Genomic DNA, 22792 nt, shown 5'->3' on the forward strand with positions numbered 1-22792 from the left:
TTTGGAAGACTGGCCGTTCAATATGCGAAAATTTTTTGGTAGAGATTACAAGTAGAGTGTTATTGAGACCATATGGAAAAATACTGATAATTAGGGCAAGATGAATATTTTGGTGAGTAGCACATAAACACGAGCATAAACATTGATTCTTTCAAAGATATAACGTTCAAGTAGGCGGGAGAGGCTCGAGATAATAAGAAAAAAATGTTACAGGTTGCACCAGAAAAAAGAAAGATTACTTAGTTCTTTCGCTATGAATTTAGACGAATATAGAAATATGTGTTTGCATTGGAATGAAGAATTTTTTCATACAGCTGCAGTAGAACTAGCTTGAAGAGGTAAGGAAGCAGCTTTTCCCATGTTAAATTTTTTTGTAAATAATTTGAAAACAAAGGTTGTTCAACAAATACAATTGCATATAACCTACTATTTTCTAAAATTCGCCAGGTTGGGGATGAAAATTTGTGCAGATACTAAATGGCTTACTCAAAATTTTAAAATTCCTGAAAAGTTATATGAGATTGTAGTGAAAACTAATATCGAAAGGGGTGTTATTATCAATGACAGAATTTTCCTGATGGTGAATGAGAAGTGGAATAATTATGATGATTGTACGATTGGCATTTTCAGGCTTGATTTTTGAGAGAATTAGATTATTAAAAACCACAATCTTATAGATTCATATGTTTTCAAGTTATAAGGGAAAAATTATGGGAATGTGATATGTGGCAAATAATTATTGAAACAAATTTTCTTTCGTTGAGTGTGATAAATTGAGAAGTGTAAACAAACATTTCTGAGATACCTTCTTGAATTTAATTTATTCAATTAGACTTTTTAAAAAAAATAAATAAGTCTCCATACAAAATACAGTGTTGTCGTTTGTGGAATGTCAGAATTTCAAGACCGACGTGGAATAGACAAGCCTGAGTTGTCTATACCTCGTCGATCTTGGAAATCTGGCATATTTTTGGAAATATTCTTGAAAATATTTCTTGGAAAATATTCTTGGAAATCTGGCATGAGAATCCACTCAACGGAAGAATATGCCAGATTTCCAAGAATATTTTCAAGAATATTTTCCAAGAAATATTTTCAAGAATATTTTCCAAGAATATTTCCAAAAATATGCCAGATTTCTAAGATCGACGAGGAATAGACAAGCCTGGGTTTTTGTCAACATTCCGGCTAAATCAGCAGTCGAGGCAGCACCCTTGATATCGTGTAGTAAACATCGTTGTTTGGTATTCACCTCATTGAGTTTTCAACAATTCAGCTGAATTAATCTTTCCATAGAACTGGAAATCTGTTCTCTAATCGAACGAGATCTCGAAGTTCCATCGCGAAAAATAATAAGCCAACGAAATCCACTCGAACGGAAGAACATCCATCATTCTCGGCTGAATATTAACGAAAATCCCAACGGCATACCATTTCAATGGGGATAATTGCAGAAGAATGCCCGCAATAACTCTCGTTTACCTTTCCGCCAAGCGAAACAGACCGTTCTTCTTCTGCCTTCTGCCGACTGGAAAATATTCTCGCTTCGAAATTTATCAGGAGGCCATTCCGATGCATCTCGTGGAAATTGCGATTAATTTCGCGAATACGAATCAAGTTGGCGGGATCTCGTTAAACTCGAAATCGAGAACAGAATTATAAATTGAATAGTTAACAAGTTATGGCGATGCCAGAATGAATCCCACGCGCCCGTGTTCTGTGACAAGTTAATTAAATCTGTGTTTCCCGCTGATAAACAGCACGCGTTTCTTTCAGTTGCAATTCTGTCCGACGAAGGAACACAATGGGAGGTGTATCAGAGACATCTGTTGGGAGTATCCACGTTTTGTGTCTATCTGGATGCGAGAGCTTCTCCCTATGCGAAATAATAATGGAGTATCGAGACGATTCTCTGAGATCGGTTCGGTTCAATGTCTGTGATGATTTCGACGTTTTCTACACGATATGGTATGGAAAATTTCACGTAAATATTTTAAACGAAAAATTTTCAGGTTAGTTCGAAATTGGGCTAATTAGGGACATTTTCGTCATCTATAAAATGATACAATATTCCTATGAATGAACTTTTATTTTTTTCAAACTTTCTGAGGGTTAGGTATGGAAAATTTTTGGACGAAAAATTTTTCAGGTGTGATCGGAATTCGGCTAATCAGAGATCGTCAATTATGGCATTGCTCACCGAATCTTCGTAGAGCTCCTGGTTTTGAGTAAATTTGAACTCGAAATTTGGGAAAAAATTGAATTTGCCTCTAAAAATCGTTATATCTCCTGAATTATTCGTCACAGATCCCTCAAACAAAAACGTTTTCAAACTTCAAGTTCCGCTCTAAAACATAGTGGAGTTTCAAGTGCGTAGCCCATGGCCAGAAGAAGTGGCAGCTTCGGGAAAATTATCAATTTTTTCTTTGAAAGTTTCATATTTTTGCCTATAATTTATGAAATAATGTACTGACCGCACAACTGCAAGCATTTTCGTAATCTACATAGTCGAATCAATCAATAAAATGACACAATATTCCCATGAAAGAACTTTTATTTTTCAAAAAATTTTTAAGGGTCAGGTATAGAAAATTTTACGAAAATTTTTGGACAAAAAATTTTTCAGGTGAGATCGAAATTCGGCTAATCAGAGATCGTAAATTATGGCATCGCTCACCGATTCTTCGTAGAGCTCCCGGTTTTGGGGGAATTTGAACTCGAAATTTGGGAAAAAATTGAATTTGCCTCTAAAAATCGTTATATCTCCTGAATTATTCGTCACAGATCCCTCAAATAAAAACGTTTTCAAACTTCAAGTTGCGCTCTAAAACATAGTGGAGTTTCAAGTGCGTAGCCCATGGCCAGAAGAAGTGGCAGCTTCGGGAAAATTATCAATTTTTTCTTTGAAAGTTTCATATTTTTGCCTATAATTTATGAAATAATGTACTGACCGCACAACTGCAAGCATTTTCGTAATCTACAAAGTCGAATCAATCAATAAAATGACACAATATTCCCATGAAAGAACTTTTATTTTTCAAAAAATTTTTAAGGGTCAGGTATAGAAAATTTTACGAAAATTTTTGGACAAAAAATTTTTCAGGTGAGATCGAAATTCGGCTAATCAGAGATCGTAAATTATGGCATCGCTCACCGATTCTTCGTAGAGCTCCCGGTTTTGGGGGAATTTGAACTCGAAATTTGGGAAAAAATTGAATTTGCCTCTAAAAATCGTTATATCTCCTGAATTATTCGTCACAGATCCCTCAAACAAAAACGTTTTCAAACTTCAAGTTCCGCTCTAAAACATAGTGGAGTTTCAAGTGCGTAGCCCATGGCCAGAAGAAGTGGCAGCTTCGGGAAAATTATCAATTTTTTCTTTGAAAGTTTCATATTTTTGCCTATAATTTATGAAATAATGTACTGACCGCACAACTGCAAGCATTTTCGTAATCTACATAGTCGAATCAATCAATAAAATGACACAATATTCCCATGAAAGAACTTTTATTTTTCAAAAAATTACGGATACAAACGTTTTTGCAAGATCGAGAAGTTAGGATAACTTATACAAGTTTCTCATCTATTCCGTGATCAGGTGATTCTCCCCACAGAGTCTGCTCTGGTCAGTTTCTGATAACCCCTATATTCATCAGGTGCTTCTTGAATCGACAATGCTCTGTAAGGAAGCCAGTGAAGAAGTGTAGCATGTTCTTTCTGAAATACTCAATTTTCATTTCCTTTTAGTTTTTCAAGTTCCTAGGTCTCTCTCCTTTCTGAGCTTAATCCATTTACGTCCAGTTGAGATCACAGAATCCTAACATCCTGTTGAGATGACCGTCACACAGAAACGAGCGTTTAAAAAATTCCCAGTTGCATTCAGTCAAATCCACGTCGTGCAGCACTCTGAATATTAAATTCTTCCACGAATGAAAATCTTCTGAAAAGACCCCATGCACAACTCTGAAGAGGGTTTCCTGAAAGCAAACACTCAACGACCCTGTGTTTTTCCTGTCTACAAGGGAATTAAATTGAAATATTCAGTTAGTGTTGACAATGCCTACGCTGACGTAATGAATATTTGTTAATATTTATGGGGAATCCCGAGCGAAATGGGTGGAACTGTAGCATCTAGCAGGGGCGTGTCTAGAAATTGGGAAGTAGGAAATTGGCTTCACCCTTTTTCCTATCTACACTACGACTATTTTTTTCCCTTCTATATTAGTATTCAGATAATATTTTTTGATTATCTAGTGTATGCATGATTCTTCTTTCACTGAAATTTTTCACATTCATATTAGACTCTTTATGAGATTTGCTACTATATGATGTCTTTCTCTCATTTTGTCGTAAATTCCTCAATTTACTTATCCTTACTTCAATCATAAATGCAATACTTCTTTTTGTTAGGAGAGCTGAGCTTCTTAGCTGCCATGGTAAACACGCCACTGGCATCTAAACATTTTCATATTGGATAGATCGTGAATGGAAAATATGTGTTTGTTGATGGTGTGGAGTAGTCTGCTTACGTCTGGTAATGAACGCTTTTCAGTACGCTGTTATTGAATTTTAAGGTTTGAATAGGGGAATTCTGTTTGACATTCAAAATGAAGGCATACGGTATGCCCCAGTTTCGGAACAACTATATCCTCGCTTGTGACGACAATGAAATATTATATGTATGTTGGATCAGCTTGGGAATTGAGTATCGAGCTGTTTTGCTGTTACAAACATTCGACATACTTCTGCTATGAATTCTGAACAGTTCTCCTTGAGGTCAGTACCGATATTTCGTCGATGTTTGGAATTTCGTTGTACACGCATCACAGTCTTCAAAATACGAGGATCAGCTCCCAATATTCTCTAGTTCTTTACGTTCGTGTTCCTTGAATTGAAGACATTGATTAACAATTTCAGTGAATACCACCTCTACTCATACGAGACGTTACCAGAAACAGTGTATTAACCATACATTCATATGCAATCAACATTGTTATGGTCAAATAAGTCCAACCTGAAAGCTACACTCAGTATATACAAATACATACTGAAAACAGTCCAGGAAAGTTCGTTGCATAGCGATAGATCAGAAAATTGATTTTTGTGAGCTGAGTTTCCTCAGAGAAAGAAAGCATTCTTGAATGATTTCAGAAAAATTTAATTTTTAGATTCCAGATATTTTCGCCTGAAAATAATTACCCACTCTGATTGTCTGACATGAACTAAGCCACTTTCCTTCCCTTATAATTGGACGCACTGTCATCAGGAGATGTCGTTTTAGAATTTGCAAATGATTTTAATTCTCCGCCCTCCCTGACCCAAATTAGGGTCCATTCAGAACTCTGATTCCAGAATTGTAACGCTAGGAAAAGCTCAATGCGGATTCAGTGATATTATTTGTACAGGGCAATATTCAATTCAGTTTGCTTAGGGATATCGCTTTGAAAAAAAATTAATTGAGCGAGCTGGCTCCCCTTTGACCCTGAGGGTTTTGTGTGAGGTTTCCATGTTTGAGAGTAGATCAAGTTCAACAGAAACTTCATAGCATTCCAGAATGGCACTGGACTGGGTCAGAAACTTCTGGGTATTCTTATAGTGATACTCAGTTGGATTAATGAATTAGAAAAACGAAGTAGAAGAATCTACGTTAGAAGTTAACCACAGGAAACGTGCTGTCATTGAAGGTGATTAGCGATAGTTGTAATAATTTCACCGATTGATTTAAAAAAATTAAGTACCACAATTTCAAAATTTCCAGAAAATTTTTTCACTTCATCAATAATATGGTTTCTCATTATGTTTTCTCTCGAGGAATGGAATTATTATTTCTGATAAGTGTGACTTCGGATGTTCACAAATATCGATCTAAAGGGTGTTTTTTTTAGAGCTATAGAACTTTAAATTGGATTAAAACAACGATGGATTATTCGACTGACATGAATTTTATTTATCCGCAAGATAATCTTGTGGATTTACATTTTAAATATGATTTCTGGCATATGACCGCCACGGCTGGCTCGGATGTTGTCCAATCTGGACGTCCAATTTTCGATGACTTTTCCCAATATTTGTGGCCGTATATCGGCAATAACACGGCGAATGTTGTCTTCCAAATGGTCAAGGGTTTGTGGCTTATCCGCATAGACCAATGACTTCACATAGCCCCACAGAAAGTAGTCTAGCGGTGTTAAATCACAAGATCTTGGAGGCCAATTCACCGGTCAAAAACGTGAAATCAGGCGGTCACCAAACGTGTCTTTCAATAAATCGATTGTGGCACGAGTTGTGTGACATGTTGCGCCGTCTTGTTGGAACCACAGCTCCTGGACATCATGGTTGTTCAATTCAGGAATGAAAATGTTAGTAGTCATGGGTCTATACCGATCACCATTGACTGTAACTTTCTGGCCATCATCGTTTTTGGAGAAGTACGGACCAAAGATTCCACCGGCCCATAAAGCACACCAAACAGTCAGTTTTTAGACATACACTTGAGGATTAGCTTCACTCCAAATGCGGCAGTTTTGTTTGTTGACGTAGTCATTCAACCAGAAGTGCGCTTCATCGCTAATGGACGTAGTGCGCGATACGTATTCCGCACAGAACCATTATTTTCGAAATGAAATTGCACTATTTGCAAGCGTTGTTCAGGCGTGAGTATATTCATGATGAATTGCCAAACCAAACTGAGAATAAATTACTTGACAGCTGTTAAATGGGTCATCTTGAACAGTAATGCAAACTTAAAGTTATATACCTCGAAAAAAAACACCCGTTAGAACATTTTACAATTGATTTTCTCGTCATTTTCATGGAAAGGTTGACGATTTAATGATTTTCTGAGAGAATTCGACTTCTCGGTTACTTGACACATCCTGTATTTTATTCTTCTTTCCCATCGTGAGACAAAAACCACAAAGGTTTAAATTTTTTCTTAGAACATTCCATAAATTCATCACATGGAATAAAAAACCAAAAGCAACTACGCCTACTCGAATATTCAAGTTATCCACCGAAGAATTCTTTTGATGTTGACATCTCTCGAAATGGATCGTTCTCTTCCGTTCTCCGGAGAGGAAAGTCTGTGGACAAAACTGTCTCTGAGAGAGGTCGACCGAAAATTGCAAACTTCCTGGAAAATATGTTTTCTTCTTAATACACTCGCCGCATCAACTTCTACTAAGGATTCTTTCAATCATTGTGAAAAGGACGACAAAGCTATCATTTATCTTGGGGTTTCTTTCTTACGTTAGAGTTGATTGTTTTCATCTTTCTTGCATCTCGAGAAGCGTAGGACTATGCTGGGTCTTGGGTCGCTTTGGAGAATATGTGAAAGAGGAAAGGTAAATTGAAAAAAACCAGGGTCAGAATCTTTTACGCAGTCGTTCAATAATAGTTTATTAATTCTACTGTTTCCAGAAGAAGAAATTGCTGCAATGTTTTCACTCTACTCATGTTAGATTTGAAATTGAATTCTGATTTAAATGAGTTTCCAAGTTCTATGTAAGATACATATAAAACCTGGTGTGTCTATTTATAACGGGTATTTTTTTTTTCGAGGTATATAACTTTAAGTTGGCATTACTGTTCTAGATGGCGACTGATTTAACAGCTGTCAAGTGATTTATTCTCAGTTTGGTTTGGCAATTCATCATGAATAGACTCACGCCTGGACAACGCTTGAAAATAGTGCAATTTCATATCGCGCACTACGTCCATTTTATTTTGTTTAGCGATGAAGCGCACTTATGGTTGAATGGCTACGTCAACAAACAAAACTGCCGCATTTGGAGTGAAGCTAATCCTCAAGTGTATGTCGAAACACCGTTACATCCAGAAAAACTGACTGTTTGGTGCGCTTTATGGGCTGGTGGAATCATTGGTCCGTACTTCTTCAAAAACGATGATGGCCAGAACGTTACAATCAATGTTGATCAATATAGAGCCATGATTACTAACTTTTTCATTCCTGAATTGAACAACCATGATATCCAGGAGCTGTGGTTCCAACAAGACGGCGCAACATGTCACACAGCTCGTGCCACAATCGATTTATTGAAAGACACGTTTGGTGACCGCCTAATTTCACGTTTTGGACCTGTGAAGATGTGTGTCTGTGAACTGTGGGCCTCCAAGATCTTGTGATTTAACACCGCTAGACTACTTTCTGTGGGGCTATGTAAAGTCATTGGTCTATGCGGATAAGCCACAAACCCTTGACCATTTGGAAGACAACATTCGCCACAAATGTTGGAAAAAGTCATCGAAAATTGGACGTCCAGATTGGACTACATCCGAGCCAGCCGTGGCGATCATATGCCAGAAATCATATTTAAAATGTAATGCCACAAGATTATCTTGCGGATAAATAAAATTCAAGTCAATCGAATAATCCCATCGTTGTTTTATTGCAATTTAAAGTTCTATAGCTCTAAAAAAAACACCCTTCAGTTTGTGACGAAAAGGATATTTTTAATCTTTCATTGAAATGATCCTCGCTAAATTATGCATTGGTTTTCGTGAGATATCGAAAATTTTTCGAAACTTTCATTGTGGTATGAAAATGAATAGATGGAGCATAGATCTCGACTTCGGTGATCGAACAAAATGCAATATAGATAAAGGTAAACGTGAAAAAATGTCAATCTTCCGTCACCAAATACAGTTTATTGGTTTCGCTATCAACGTGAATCATCCTGGCAGATATTACTTGCATCGAACAAATAGATCGAGTGGTATTGTGGTTGTGTTGTCAACGGATTTCATATGATAACGAACTGAGAGCTCTCTTCCAGCGCATTATGTTATTATTGAACTAATTGTAAATATACACAATCTGACATATATTGAGTACCTATACGTTCCTATTAAATTAATGTAGTTATTCATTTGATTTTATTTTTATTTCTTGTAGTGGTTCATGTTCAAACAATGGAAAATACTCATGTCATTCAAGAAGTCTTTTACGAATAAAATAATAATAAGTAACTACTTTAGTCGATTACATTCAGAACCTATGCCCACCTTGAAAGTAACCAACATAAATGTGTTTTTGGACGTTATTGAATTGTGGAAAAAACTTCGACGTTATCTATTATTCAGCGGACAATTTCTTACAGTCGGGAATAATTTATGTGCTGTCAAACCCCAATATTAAGGATGCAACCTGGTTTCGTTGGGAAATTTATGTATAACGTGATATAAAGTCAAATTATGTATGTGATGTTATGTATCAGTGGTGTTCTAAACTTTTTTTCTCTATTATTATTCCCCTACGCCAATTAATAACTAACCAGAGTTGGGACAAGCTAGTGACGTGAAGAATCGAAACCGTGTGCATCCCCCAAGAACAATTGAGAATATTGCTGCTGTAGCCCTTTTTGAAATCCCAGGTTTGTCGATTCTTCGTCGGTCTTGGGAATTCAGCATTCAGCAAAAGACATTACACCGTATTCTGTATGAAGACTTAGGTTTCAACATTTATTTTCAACAAGAAGGCGCTACTTCCCATACAAGTAACGGAACAATCGCAATTTCGCTAGAAAATTTTCCTGAGCGTGTAATCTATCCTGAAGGTAATCACAATTGGCCACCGAGATATCCTGATTTACCACTTCTAGACTTTTTTTTGGGTCCGTGTATCTATGTCAGTGTTTCATAATCGATTCAAGCTCTTGAAGATGGAATTCGTGAAGTCATCGAGGACATACAGCCATAAATATGCGAATTGGTCATAGAAAATGCCATGAAAATGATTTCGTGCTTCAACCGTAGCCATGGCAATTTGTCTGATATCGGTTTTCATCGTTAATGGTATACTTTTCTCTTTTTAATAAAATAAACATCTATTGGTTCCTCTTAAATGATTTGAAGAATTTATATAGGACGCCTGATTATAACGGGTGTTTTTTTTCGTGGTATATAACTTTAAATTGGCATTACTGTTCAAGATGGCGACCGATTTAACAGCTGTCAAGTGATTTATTCTCAACTTGGTTTGGCAATTTATCATGAATAGACTCACGCCTGAACAACGCTTGCAAATAGTGCAATTTCTTTTCGAAAATAATGGTTCTGTGCGGAATACGTATCGCGCACTCCGTCAATTTTATTTTGTTTAGCGATGAAGAACTTCTGGTTGAATGGCTACGTCAACAAACAAAACTGCCGCATTTGGAGTGGAGCTAAACCTCAAGTGTATGTCGAAACACCGTTACATCCAGAAAAACTGACTGTTTGGTTCCCTTTATGTAGAATCATTGGTCCGTACTTCTTCAAAAACGATGATGGCCAGAACGTTACAGTCAATGGTGATCGGTATAGAGCCATGATTACCAACCTTTTCATTCCTGAATTGAATAACCATGGTGTCCAGGAGCTGTGGTTCCAACAAGACGGCGTAACATGTCACCCAGCTCGTGCCACAATCGATTTATTGAAAGAAACGTTTGGTGACCGCCTAATTTTACGTTTTGGACCTGTGAATTGGCCTCCAAGATCTTGTGATTTGACACCGCTAGACTACTTTCTGTGGGACTATGTAAAGTCATTGGTCTTTGCGGATAAGCCACAAACCCTTGACCATTTGGAAGACAACATTCGCCGTGTTATTGCCGATATACGGCCACAAATGTTGGAAAAAGTCATCGAGAATTGGACGTACAGATTGGACTACATCCGAGCTAGCCGTGGCGGTCGTATGCCAGAAATCATATTTAAAATGTAATGCCACAAGATTATCTTGCGGATAAATAAAATTCATGTCAATCGAATAATCCATCCTTGTTTCATTGCAATTTAAAGTTCTATATTTCTAACACCCTTTACTTCCATAAATATGAAAGGCTTAAACTTTCCACATGAACATTATAACAAAATAGTACACATTTAATGATACAATGATAAGTAACACAATTTTCCTATCCAATAGATGGTCTTATTATTGTTGAGAATTGAAGCGTTTGTTCAGCACTCGTATTGTCAATAGCTTCCAAGTGAAAAATTTTGGAAATATGGAATAATGTTAAACCACTTAAGTGTTGACACAAATGTTACTGAAAAGGATTCTATTTTGAAACTTTGAAGGTAGAAAATTAATAAGTATCTCCAGAACTTCACAGAATAACCAAATTTTAATCGCAAATCCTTAGTCCTTATAGTTTCGTAATTATGAATTTTTGAATATAATTATTCCAGTATAATTACTACAAGGCCTTCGTTCATAACTGTAACATCGTTATAGCCTTTGAAATATTTTTAATTGATTTATCGCAGTTTTCGAAACAGAGAGTTCATAAAATTCTAATAAGCAAAATTGAAAAAAGTGGAAATAGCATTTTAAAAGTCACTACGATTTTGCAATAATTCTAGAAGACCCTTTATTTTGAATTGTTACATGTGCAGCTCTTTCGCGAGTAGTTGCAATAATTAGGATAATTTTTTTGTTTTGTTATCCGAATCGAAATAAAATTTTTATTTTTTTTCAGAGTTGTCAGAAACCAATCAAATCAACGAATCACCTACCTGTTCCACAGATTGATGAAATGGGCGGCAAGATCCGTCGCGATCCTCAGCGCTGAAACCGCCTGAAAATCATCGAAGCGTCGGAAAAACTCCAGAAAACCGCGGAAATTTCAAACTTCCCACCGACCAAACCGGTAAAAACAGGCCGTGCCGTGGACGAGCGGACAGGACAGAACTTGACCGACACTCGTAGACAGAACGTGAGTGTGTGTGTGTTCGTTGCGTCGAGATGGTAAACAAAAATCTCGCGATCTCGGGAATCAACAGTTTACCGTCCCCGACTTAAAGCGCGGCCGCCGCCAGAATGGGCCAATCTGAGGCGGCAGGTGCGTCGCGGCGGCGCGTACGACGCCGACGTCCCATCGATTGGCGTTTCGGAGGGCCCCTTTGACTCTCTCTCACCTTGCCGCCGATGATTTTTCGGCCGTTTCGACAACCGAGATCGGTTCAAGATGAATGAATCGGTGATGAGCCTGGGGAGTTTTGTGTCGGGAGGTTGGCGACGCGTGCTTCAGAGATAGGTTAAGGGCCGGAAGATGGTTTATACTTGTCGGCACGATTTTTGTACGTCGTTTCATCTACCCTTTTCGTAAAAAGTTAATTGGTGCCTTTTGTGCGATCGTTCAACGAACAAATATGTCTCTCTTGGCTTCAACTCGTGCGGCGCCTAATTTCGTTTTTTCTGAATCATTTCCATGACTTTCGGGCGTTTTGAAATGGCTTGTTGCGTCCCTCCAAATGATCTTGCCAATTCTTGTTGCGTTTGATCAAGTAATGCCTCCAATTCTGCATCTTCGAAAACCTTCTCTCTTCCACCGTCATGCCGGTCTTCGGCGTCAAAATCACCGTTCTTGAAGCGTTGAAACCACTCTCGGCACGTTCATTCACTAATAGCGGCCTCGCCAGAGTTATTTGAGAGCATTCGATGAGCCTCAGCAGCAGATTTATTCATACTAAAACAGAAAATCAAAACCTCCCGCGAATGACGAGAATTTGGCTCGTAAGCTGACATGTTTAATCGAGAATAACTTTATAACGCAGCCACAAATCGACTAATATTTCGATGGCGTTATGTTTGAAAATACTTTAGCTTATTGTATGACATCTACGGATCTATTTATTTCGACTACCACTTACCGCGTCAGTCATCTATTGCAAAACGGCGGAAGCAAAGTTGTACACCTAATAGCTTTATTATTTAAAATTATAGCAAGAACTTGTAGAAAGTTTCGAATAGAAGTTCTGGCTAAGCCTGATTCTTCTTCTGCACTTTTGGTGAAAGTATGGGGATTTGCTTCAAAATGCGAAATGTTATACTTTTTTGAAGTTAGAGGCTTAGGCAATGTTCGTTCCGCTTCAAGTTTTGATCCATAAAGGTTTTATTTTGTTCATTGGTTCTAAGTCAGAACATCTCGTTAAACATTCTGCATGTTTTTGATAGAATTTAATAGCATCGGCCGTGAAGAATGAATGAATTCATTAAGACTCAATTTGTGTAATTAATTATTACCTTCCATTTGAATCGTCTTTCAATCAAATCACCTTTAATAAATCCAACAATAGTTCACAATCCATTCCGGTTGTCAGATTACCATAATTTTTACGTTCTATGACATTTCAGGGATACTCAATACAATAATGTACTTCAATATTGCCATTGGCATGAAAACTTACTTTCAATGAGAAAATCTTACAATTTAGTTATATGAACATGTTATATCGCTCTTAAAGGAAATTTAGTTCTCTTTCAATTTCAATAAGTTGTTTTTCAGTTCTTTAAGTTCTTTTTCAATTTCAATAAAGTTTTATGAGATGCAGGTCATTTTTTTTTTAAAAGAGCGCACTTTTCATCATTTTAATAGGTATGTCTTAGTAAAGCCTTACGATCAGGGGGATGACGTTGCTTAAACGTGAATGGATATCAGTAATTCATACCCGAAATTGGAGCTGTTTTACACGAAAAAATAAATAAATCAATGAAATACTCGAAAACCGCTAGAAACACTAGATATGGAGGATTTAATTGATACCGAAATAATAAAGAGGCTAGGGTAAACCAAAAAAACAATTTTCTTAATTTCAATTCAATTTAGTAAGTATCGAATTTGAGACAACCTGTACACAACTGGTGGCCAGAAGAACAAATTTGATCTCAAATTATTCATGAGAGTTGAACCTAAGTATTCAAGATCATTCTCGTCTCAAAATTCGAAAATAACGCACCTTTATACAAAATTAAATTAGAGGAAAAAGGTTGCGAAAGAGTAAACTCCAAAAACATACTGCATTGAAACTCCCCCCAATTTAGACTTAAGGACCCCTTTCATCCTGCAAAAAAACAAACAAATTGTTGGACGATAAAATATGTAGATATTTTCCCGAATAACTTACGGAATAATCTTTTGAATGAATAATAAATAGCGCTGTTATTTATACCGCCTCTGCCGCTCTAAAGGGGTGCAAAAGTCTGAATTAGTGATAAACCTGGCGGGTTTTGTGTTTGAAATGGCCTACCCGAGGCGTTTAAGCGCGTGGTTCTCGGTCAGAACCCGGTGGATTATTCTCGAAACTGGCGAGAAAAAAAAATCCAGGAAAACTTGGATATTTATGCCGATCACGTGGTTTGTTTTTACGCGTCCCGTTAGCGGGAATCTGGCTGGAAGTTCTGATGTTTTATTGGGACCGCGGAGGTTAACAGCCATTCATTATCGTTTATTATCCATAAACTCTCAGAAAATCGGTTGAGTAAAAGTTTCAACCTCACTCACAGAAAGTTTACGTTTGAGTTTTGCAGAATCCACAACGCTTCACGATGTTCATTCATTTTTATGATGCTTTATAAAGATAATTTTTTTAGAACCATGGTAAGAAATCGTCACGTAAGGAAAAAGCGTTATGTGCCTTCCAGGCAAACTTTTTTTTTTCGTTTTCAATTATATATAGCTGTGTATTAGCAGCCATCATTATGCACAACCCGTTGTATACACGTACGTCCATAGTGTACAGGCTCTGGCTTCATCTCGGCAGACTAGACAGTTTTGGGCCACTCCGTGTACACTGCTGCTGGGAATGTCTCGTTTCCCTTCCCGAAAATTCAACAGTATTTCTATATGGAAGAAGAGACATTGAAGTAGGTTTTAAACTAAATAGAATATCGTTCAAAAAAACATTAGTGCAACTTCAATTAACAAAGAAAAAAGTGTTCAGAAATTGAAATTTCTTTATGTAAAAAAAACAGAATTATTTCGAGCTGCTATCAACAAAATCATGATTGCCAACATTCGAATCGGATAGGTAACGGGTGTTTTCTTCGAGGTATATAACTTTAAGTTGGCACTACTGTTCAAGATGGCGACCGATTTAACAGCTGTCAAGTGATTTATTGTCAGTTTGGTTTGGCAATTCATCAAGAATAGACTTACGCCTGAACAACGCTTGCAAATAGTGCAATTTCATTTCGAAAATAATAGTTCTGTGCGGAATACGTATCGCGCACTACGTCCATTTTATTTTGTTTAGCGATGAAGTGCACTTCTGGTTGAATGGCTACGTCAACAAACAAAACTGCCGCATTTGTAGTGAAGCTAATCCTCAAGTGTATGTCAAAACACCGTTAAATCCAGAAAAACTGACCAGCGCTTTATGGGCTGGTGGAATCATTGGTCCGTACTTCTTCAAAAACGATGATGGCCAGAACGTTACAGTCAATGGTGATCGGTATAGAGCCGTATCGATTTATTGAAAGACACGTTTGGTGACCGCATAATTTCACGTTTTGGACCTGTGAATTGGCCTCCAAGATCTTGTGATTCAACACCGCTAGACTACTTTCTGTGGGGCTATGCAAAGTCATTGGTCTATGCGGATAAGCCACAAACCCTTGACCATTTGGAAGACAACATTCGCCGTGTCATTGCCGATATACGGCCACAAATGTTGGAAAAATTCATCGAAAATTGGACGTCCAGATTGGACTACATCCGAGCCAGAAATCATATTCAAAATGTAATGCCACAAGATTATCATGCGGATAAATAAATATCATGTCAATCGAATAATCCATCGTTGTTTTATTGCAATTTAAAGTTCTATAGCTCTAAAAAAACACCCTTTACTCGAAGAAGAATTTTATCAATATTAGCTCAAAGAAAAAAAATAGGAAATACATATTAAAAACTGCGTCGAAAATGCTACAACTTATTGACCCGTTTCTCTGTACATTCTTTCCCTGTTAATTTTACGCGAAAGAGCGAGAAATCGTGCACTATAGACGAACCTCAATATCTGTATAAATGGCAAGAAAACAAATATAATTTATAGAATCTACATATTTAGTCACGTTCAGATTCAACATTGACGTGAGGAACTTGGTTCCCAGTAGCACAATTCATTTTTTTTTTAGTTCGATTACCAATTTATATAAAGAAGCATTTTAGAAATCCGGCTCGAAGGACCATTTAATGTTGGATCATCTCTACAGAAATGGTACACACTGATGCCTGCTTTTCTTTGGCTGAAATATTTTTTTCTGAGTGCAACACTTACCATTTAACTTCTTATACGCACTTATTCACTATTATGCTGCTTTATACTAACAAGCAGAATTTATATATTTATTGAACCTTTTCGTTTTCGGGCACAAACGGATAGTTTTGAAGGAAAATTAGTGCCGGAACGAATTCTAATCAAGCTAAGAGATAGCAGTTTGAAGAATATATAATCAACTAAGTAATGGCTTAACTTCTGTTATTTCTCCTACAGTTTTACTAATTTGGTGGATGCGAGGATTTTTTCTATGTTAAGCAATTTGTATGGAGTTTTTTCAATTTTCAGAATTTCCATAGATTCCCCATTTCTTAGATAGAATGCGAAAAAAAGCAATAATTCGATCATTCATTAGATCATGGATATTAAATATTTGCCATTATTGTTTATTATTTCATCCTCCCATATTTTCCTCCTCAAACAATTATATAAAATGGCTACATTAACCAGAGGTGCAAATAAAAGAACTGATATTTTTGTAATCATTTATTGATTGAAGCATATTCAACCCAACACTGTTCAGAAAACATGGCAGAGCATATCGAATATACAGTAAACAATGCGAGTTGAAATACATTCAAATAAAATTCTGCATGTACATATCTTGAGGGTATCGACATATTAAGGCATTTCGATCACCGTAAATTCAGGCAATTGAGGAGCACAGCATTTCTCTTAGAAAACAATTTATAAAAATTTAGAATTTCCAATCACTCAAGCCATAACATCTCTTCGTAAAACCGTTAGTTTAATCCTAATTTCTCAAACCTCATTCGAAAAAAAAAAGGTAAAATAATATCATTAATATCCAATCATCAAAATATTCATTGAATCACAATAAAAAGACGAAAAGTATATAGTTTAAGGTTTTGGAATGGCATCATCAACATGAGCAGTATAATCAAACTTCAAATTAAATTCTCAACTTTAAATAAAACTCAAAATAATCAAAAAACAACAAAATATGTCAACTTAATTCAGACAACATTCTTATGACAGAAAAACAGTCAGAATACATGGTTAGACTAGATTTGCAATATATTTATATGGATCTAATGCAGCTTACAAAGATATTTTTGCGAATGTAGAGTGTTTATATTATCTTAAGTGATAAGGAATAATACGTTTTTTGAATGACAAAGTATGCGGTATTCTAAAAGCCAGTCACAGGAATACATTATTTATAATTGCATCCAACTGATATTATGAAAAATGCTTCGAAATATATTATTGTTTCATTCAAAGGAAATCGAAAAGAATTTTTCATTTTATTAAATGCACATGTGATCAAGTCTCACCTCTCGAAATATCTTTCAATTGTTCCACCTAATGAGGTTCGATGAAAAAAGTGAATAGGTTCATTTAACAAACCTAATTTGGCACAATATTTTGCTAATTAATATCAGTTGAAAAATTTAATAGAAATCTAACATTTTTTTTCTCCATAAGTACATTTAGTATCAGATGATACAGTATTTCTTTCAACATAAATTCCATGTTATAATCAATTTCAAATTCGAATAATTCTGTTTATAACACTTTATGTTGTTAATTGAGAGAATCCCAATAAAAAACACAGGATTCTTTGAAAATAACGAATTTGAATCATGCATTTTCCCAAAATTGAGAAAAAAATTTCGTTTTTCCCAAAAATTAAAAAAGGCACACTGTTTTTATGATTACAATATCTGTCGATATTTATACAGATTGAGAAGAAAAGAATCTCTATTTTTGAGTATTTTAGTCTTTAATCGAAGATTAAGTATTCAGTAAAAAAGTAACTGAAAACCTTTTTGTGGATTGAAAATCTTTGATTTAATTCAATATGTTTTCGAAGATTTTGTATGAATGAAGTAAAAATTTCATATTCATGATGAACCATACTGCTACTATAGGGAAAATGTATGAACACCAAAAAAATTTGGACCCAGAGGTAAAACGGAAGATTAAAGGAGGCACCACACAACGAGATTTGCCTCGAGACTAACAAGATCAAATCTCGTTACGCTTTATCATACATGACAACTGATACAGTCTCATCGAACCCCCATTTGAAAAATCCCTCAAACTTAGCACGCTCAAATCCACAACAAGTTCAATAACCATCATCATCACAACAATCGAGACAGGTCGACCGGCCATAAATCTCTCTGAAGAACCGATAACAAAAATATTGTCTGAATGATACCTAACAATAAATAATTAGTTACACGATATATCCCTAAGTGGTAAGATTAAAATTAATATGTACACAATATAGTCAGTATTTTTCGGATGTGCGCCCTTTGCGTTTCTTTTTTGTTTTATTTTGAACGCCGCCTGGTCCCTAAAAGCCTCTGGGGGCTGTTGCGGCGGCCTCACTGGAATGCCAATTTTCACCGAGTAGGCTACAGAGAGTCCACATCACCGAGTAAGTACAGAATCCGCGCAGTCAATATTTACATGGAATCACGCGGTATAGTCTATCTTGTCCCAGGACAACGTCAGGTCTGAAGCGTTCCTGTACTCGTCCAGGTTGAAGGGATCGAAGGGGTCGTGGGACAAGGCTAGAAGAGGGTCGTATCCGTTCAGATCCGGCTCTTGCACGCACATGTGTTGGTTGTCCAAAGCCTGCTTGTCTTCGCTTGGCAGCAGAGACTCCAACCACTCATCCGTGTCCATTGGAACAGTATCGTTGTCCATGCAGATGTTGTTGTTGTCGCCTCCATGAGGCTCCAAGTCCATGGCAAACTGACTCAGGTCCATCCCGTCCAAGTTATCCAAGGAATCGATCAAATCGTTAGGATTCAAATCGAAAGCCTCCTCGTGGTTGTTATTGTCCACCATATTCTGGGTTATATACACCGGAGGCTCGACTATCTTGGCGTCTACACCGTTGGGCGTCACCGGTTCCTGAGCCGCGCTAGGAGGCAGCTCGCCGTTCTTTATAAGTATCTCCAGCACGTCGTCCACTATCTGACTCTTGACGTTGTTCTTCCGATTGACCTCCTCGTACAGCGGCGGAGGAGCCTTCAATTCAATCTCCTGCTTCACCTCGACGGTTTCCTGTTTCACCGAGGTTGGTATAATCGGGTTGAAGAAGTTGGGGAGGGAGTTGGCCCTCTGGTTGAACTTGACCTTGCCGTGGATTAGCTGGTTCAACATCATGGCGGCGTCGACTCCGTTCAGCACCAGACCGTTGGCCAGGTTCTTCTGGTTTTGGAAGGCGACGTGCTGCTGTTGCTGCAGCCTTTGTTGCTCCTCGTTCATTTGGGATTGACGTGCTTGCAACGCTTGTAATTGCTGGATTTGTAACGACGCTTGTTGCTGTTGTTTCGCCTGTAGGTGCTTCTGGAGCGCCAACACCTGCGCTTTGGTCTCTGATCGGGTTGCCGCCTGCAGTTTCAACTGGGATAAGGTCAATTCCCTTTGCAACTCCTCGATCTTCTTCTGCTGCTCTTTGACTATGTCGTTGGCGTACCTCTGTTGGGGCTGCTCTATGAGGCTTTTAGGCGAGTGAGGCTCCTGTTTTGGACTTAGAGGATTGCCGACGTCCATAGGTTCCGAGTCGTTCTTAGGTGGAGAACCCGGCGAATCGACGTCTTGGTAGAGCGGCGAGTTCTGCATGTGATCGATGCTCGAGTTACTGTGTATCGAATCTGCGTACGACGTCTGATTATTACCGTCCAACTGGTTGTTACCGAACAGTTTGAGTCTCTCAATGAGTTGCGGCTTAGAACCCGACACCGGCAAGTTTCTACGCTTCAGTTCCGCCTTCAAATCGCTAACCTTCATGTCTTCAAGACGTCCGGACGTCTTTATCGCTACCGACGATGACTCCGACGACGTGGAGGCCGCTGGAGAAGGTTGAGGGTTGTTCATAGACGCTACGTTGTTGTTCTCGCCACCTTGGTTATCCTGAGAAGCTGGCAGTATGATCTGTGGGTACTTATGTTGAAGCTGCAGCTGGAACTGGAGCAGCAGCGTCTGCTGTTGCAACAGGAGGTCGTAAGACGACTCTCCCGCGTTGCCGCTGTTGGAGGAGTTCTTCTGCGCGCTGGGCGGTCCTTTGTACTCATGGAACTTGATGGTCCTGGCCTTGGGTAACGACTTGGACTTGGATTTCTTGCGGTTCTTGTCCTTGCCTGGGACGTCGCATTTTGCCGGAGAGGGTGAAGGCCTAGGCGTCAAGACCATAGGAGGTAAAGGGGGAGGTATGGGGGTGCCCGGCTGTGATACAATGGCGGGCACCGGACTAGCTACCGAAGAGAGGGGGCTTAAAGTGGACGTCGTCGACGTCATGGAGGAAGGACTGGAAACCGACGCCCGCGACAGCAGCGGCGCCGTAACCGACCTGCACAAATCCGCGAACACTATGTCCGTACTGTCTTTACCGAGCATCTGACCGGCGGAAGCGGGCAACACGACACCTCCATCGGGCATCAAGGACACCACTATTCCGGCGGACTTGGCCGCCGTCTCCAGCATGTCACCAGGTCCCGGACTCAGCTCCGCCGAGCTCTGGGAGTCATCCTCCGGCGTCACGTAGCTCGAAGGGTGTTGCGGTCGCTTCAGCTGACCCTCGCTAGTCGCCTTGTAGGGGATCTTGCCGGTCTTGACCGCCTGCTCGATGGGTTCCTCGGTGTGGAGGATGTTCTTGCGGATGAGCTCCAAGGGACCCGGACGGTGGGACAGCTGGTCATTGAGCTGGTCGGTGAGCTTGGCCTTCTTGAGCATCCTCTGTCGCTCGACCAGACTCGGGTCGAGGTGGTGACCGGGATCGGATTCCAGGATGTGCCTGCGTTCCAGCTCCTGCCTGGACGGTCTCTGCTGGATCTTGGCCTTGAGCATGTCACCCGTTTTCGCGCGCTCCAACTGCCGTCTCTGGCCGTGGTAGGCGGCGGGCGTTTTGTGAGCTGAAAAATAATTGAGACTTAGTTGAGATTGAAAGTCAATTGCATACCAGTATTATACTGGAAATAGAAATAAGATATTGTATGTCAACCTCCTCATGTTTTGGTTCTTTTCTTTTTTTTTTTAGTGATAACAATTTGAATGCTGGTTACTGTTGTATATTTTGTTTTTTTTTTTCGAGGTATATAACTTAAGTATGCATTACTTTTCAAGATGGCGACCGATTTAACACCTGTCAAGTGATTTATTTTCAGTTTGGTTTGGCAATTCATCTTGAATAGACTCACGCCTGAACAACGCTTGCAAATAGTGCAATTTTATTTCGAAAATAATGCTTCTGTGCGGAATACGTATCACGCACTACGTCCATTTTATTTTGTTTAGCGATGAACCGCACTTCTGGTTGAATGGCTAAGTTAACAAACAAAACTGCCGATTTTGAAGTTAAGCTAATCCTCAAGTGTATGTCGAAACACCGTTACATCCAGAAAAACTGACTGTTTGGTGCGCTTTATGGGTTGGTGGAATCATTGGTCCGTACTTCTTCAAAAACGATGATGGCCAGAACGTTACAGTCAATGGTGATCGGTATAGAGACATGATTACTAATTTTTTCATTCCTGAATTGAACAACTATGATGTCCAGGAGCTGTGGTTCCAACAAGACGGCGCAACATGTCACACAGCTCGTGCCACAATCGATTCATTGAAAGACACGTTTGGTGACCGCCTAATTTCACGTTTTGGACCTGTGAATTGGCCTCCAAGATCTTGTTATCTAACACCGCTAGACTACTTTCTGTGGGGCTATGTAAAGTCATTGGTCTATGCGGATAATCCACAAACTCTTGACCATTTGGAAGACAACATTCGCCGTGTTATTGCCGATATACGGCCACAAATGTTGGAAGAAGTCATCGAAAATTGGACGTCCAGATTGGACTACATCCGAGTCAGCCGTGGCGGTCATATGCCAGAAATCATATTTAAAATGTAATGCCACAAGATTATCTTGCGGATAAATGAAATTCATGTCAATAGAATAATCCATCGTTGTTTTATTGCAATTTAAAGTTCTATAGCTCTAAAAAAACACCCTTTACATGCTCACACCTCAGTGATTTTTTTTTGATCTTGTAGTTTCTCTGCCTTTATTGGATAGATGCATTCTACTCAGGGGCGAAGTCTAGTAATGCTATTCATCTTAATCCCCCGAGAAGAGAAAAAATAATAACACGATTAACATTGAATAATCATATGAGAAAATGAATATTCTAAGACTAAAACAAAATAATCAAGAAAAACAGAACAAAAAGGGAACATGAAATAGAAGGAAACGGCCTCTCGGGTCACTTAGTTATAAAACGATTACGTTGACAATGAATCGATCTATGGGCTCAGTTTATCGAGAAATCAGTGCTCATTTGTGAATGCTGAGAGAAATTCACGAAGAATTCATGGATGACTTTTTTCATTTAATCAACTCGCTATTCGACGTATTGTAGACAAATTAGAAAATGGAACCAAGTACTGCTCAGTACTAGATACTGGTATTCTTCTATCGATTAAAAAAAATCCACTTTTAAATTTGTCCAAAAAAAGTTTTCATTGCCAGTGAAATTCTGAATAGATCTTCGACAACCAAATCAGCTCCATTCACTCGTAGAAAATTCTATGACTCCTGTCTTTTCCCGAAACGTCCCACACGTCCAAGGATTAATCCGGTTCTCGTTAATTACGAAACGCAACGCCATATTTCAAGTTTACGTCTTTATTGTAAATCTCTCGCCTACTTTCCCGAGCCTACGTGTGGGAATCTATTCCGTAAACA

The 22792-nt window shown here is 38.4% G+C and overlaps 2 protein-coding genes and 1 long non-coding RNA gene across 7 annotated transcripts in view; 1 reads left to right on the forward strand and 2 right to left on the reverse strand.

Moving 5' to 3' along the window:
• LOC123672816 (BAI1-associated protein 3) overlaps positions 1-12040 on the reverse strand; it is a 73199-nt gene extending 61159 nt beyond the window's left edge. Inside the window, exon 1 of the mRNA XM_045607117.1 lies at positions 11524-12040. The gene's annotated coding sequence lies outside the window, so the exon portion shown is untranslated. The remainder of the gene's footprint in view (positions 1-11523) is intronic.
• LOC123672819 lies at positions 279-11606 on the forward strand. The gene is made up of 2 exons (XR_006746367.1): positions 279-338; positions 11487-11606. It is a non-coding gene; the product is annotated as an uncharacterized LOC123672819 (long non-coding RNA).
• Positions 12041-16539: 4499 nt separating the features above from the next.
• Positions 16540-22792, reverse strand: part of LOC123674223 (myocardin-related transcription factor B) — a 70705-nt gene continuing 64452 nt past the window's right edge. For all 5 annotated transcript variants that reach the window (XM_045609146.1, XM_045609144.1, XM_045609143.1 and 2 more), the window contains exon 4: positions 16540-20963. In XM_045609146.1, the coding sequence (XP_045465102.1) occupies positions 18517-20963 (2447 nt within the window). In that variant the 3' untranslated portion in view covers positions 16540-18516. The remainder of the gene's footprint in view (positions 20964-22792) is intronic.

This window comes from Harmonia axyridis, chromosome 2, assembly GCF_914767665.1.
Source record: "Harmonia axyridis chromosome 2, icHarAxyr1.1, whole genome shotgun sequence".
NCBI classification, from domain to species: domain Eukaryota; kingdom Metazoa; phylum Arthropoda; class Insecta; order Coleoptera; family Coccinellidae; genus Harmonia; species Harmonia axyridis.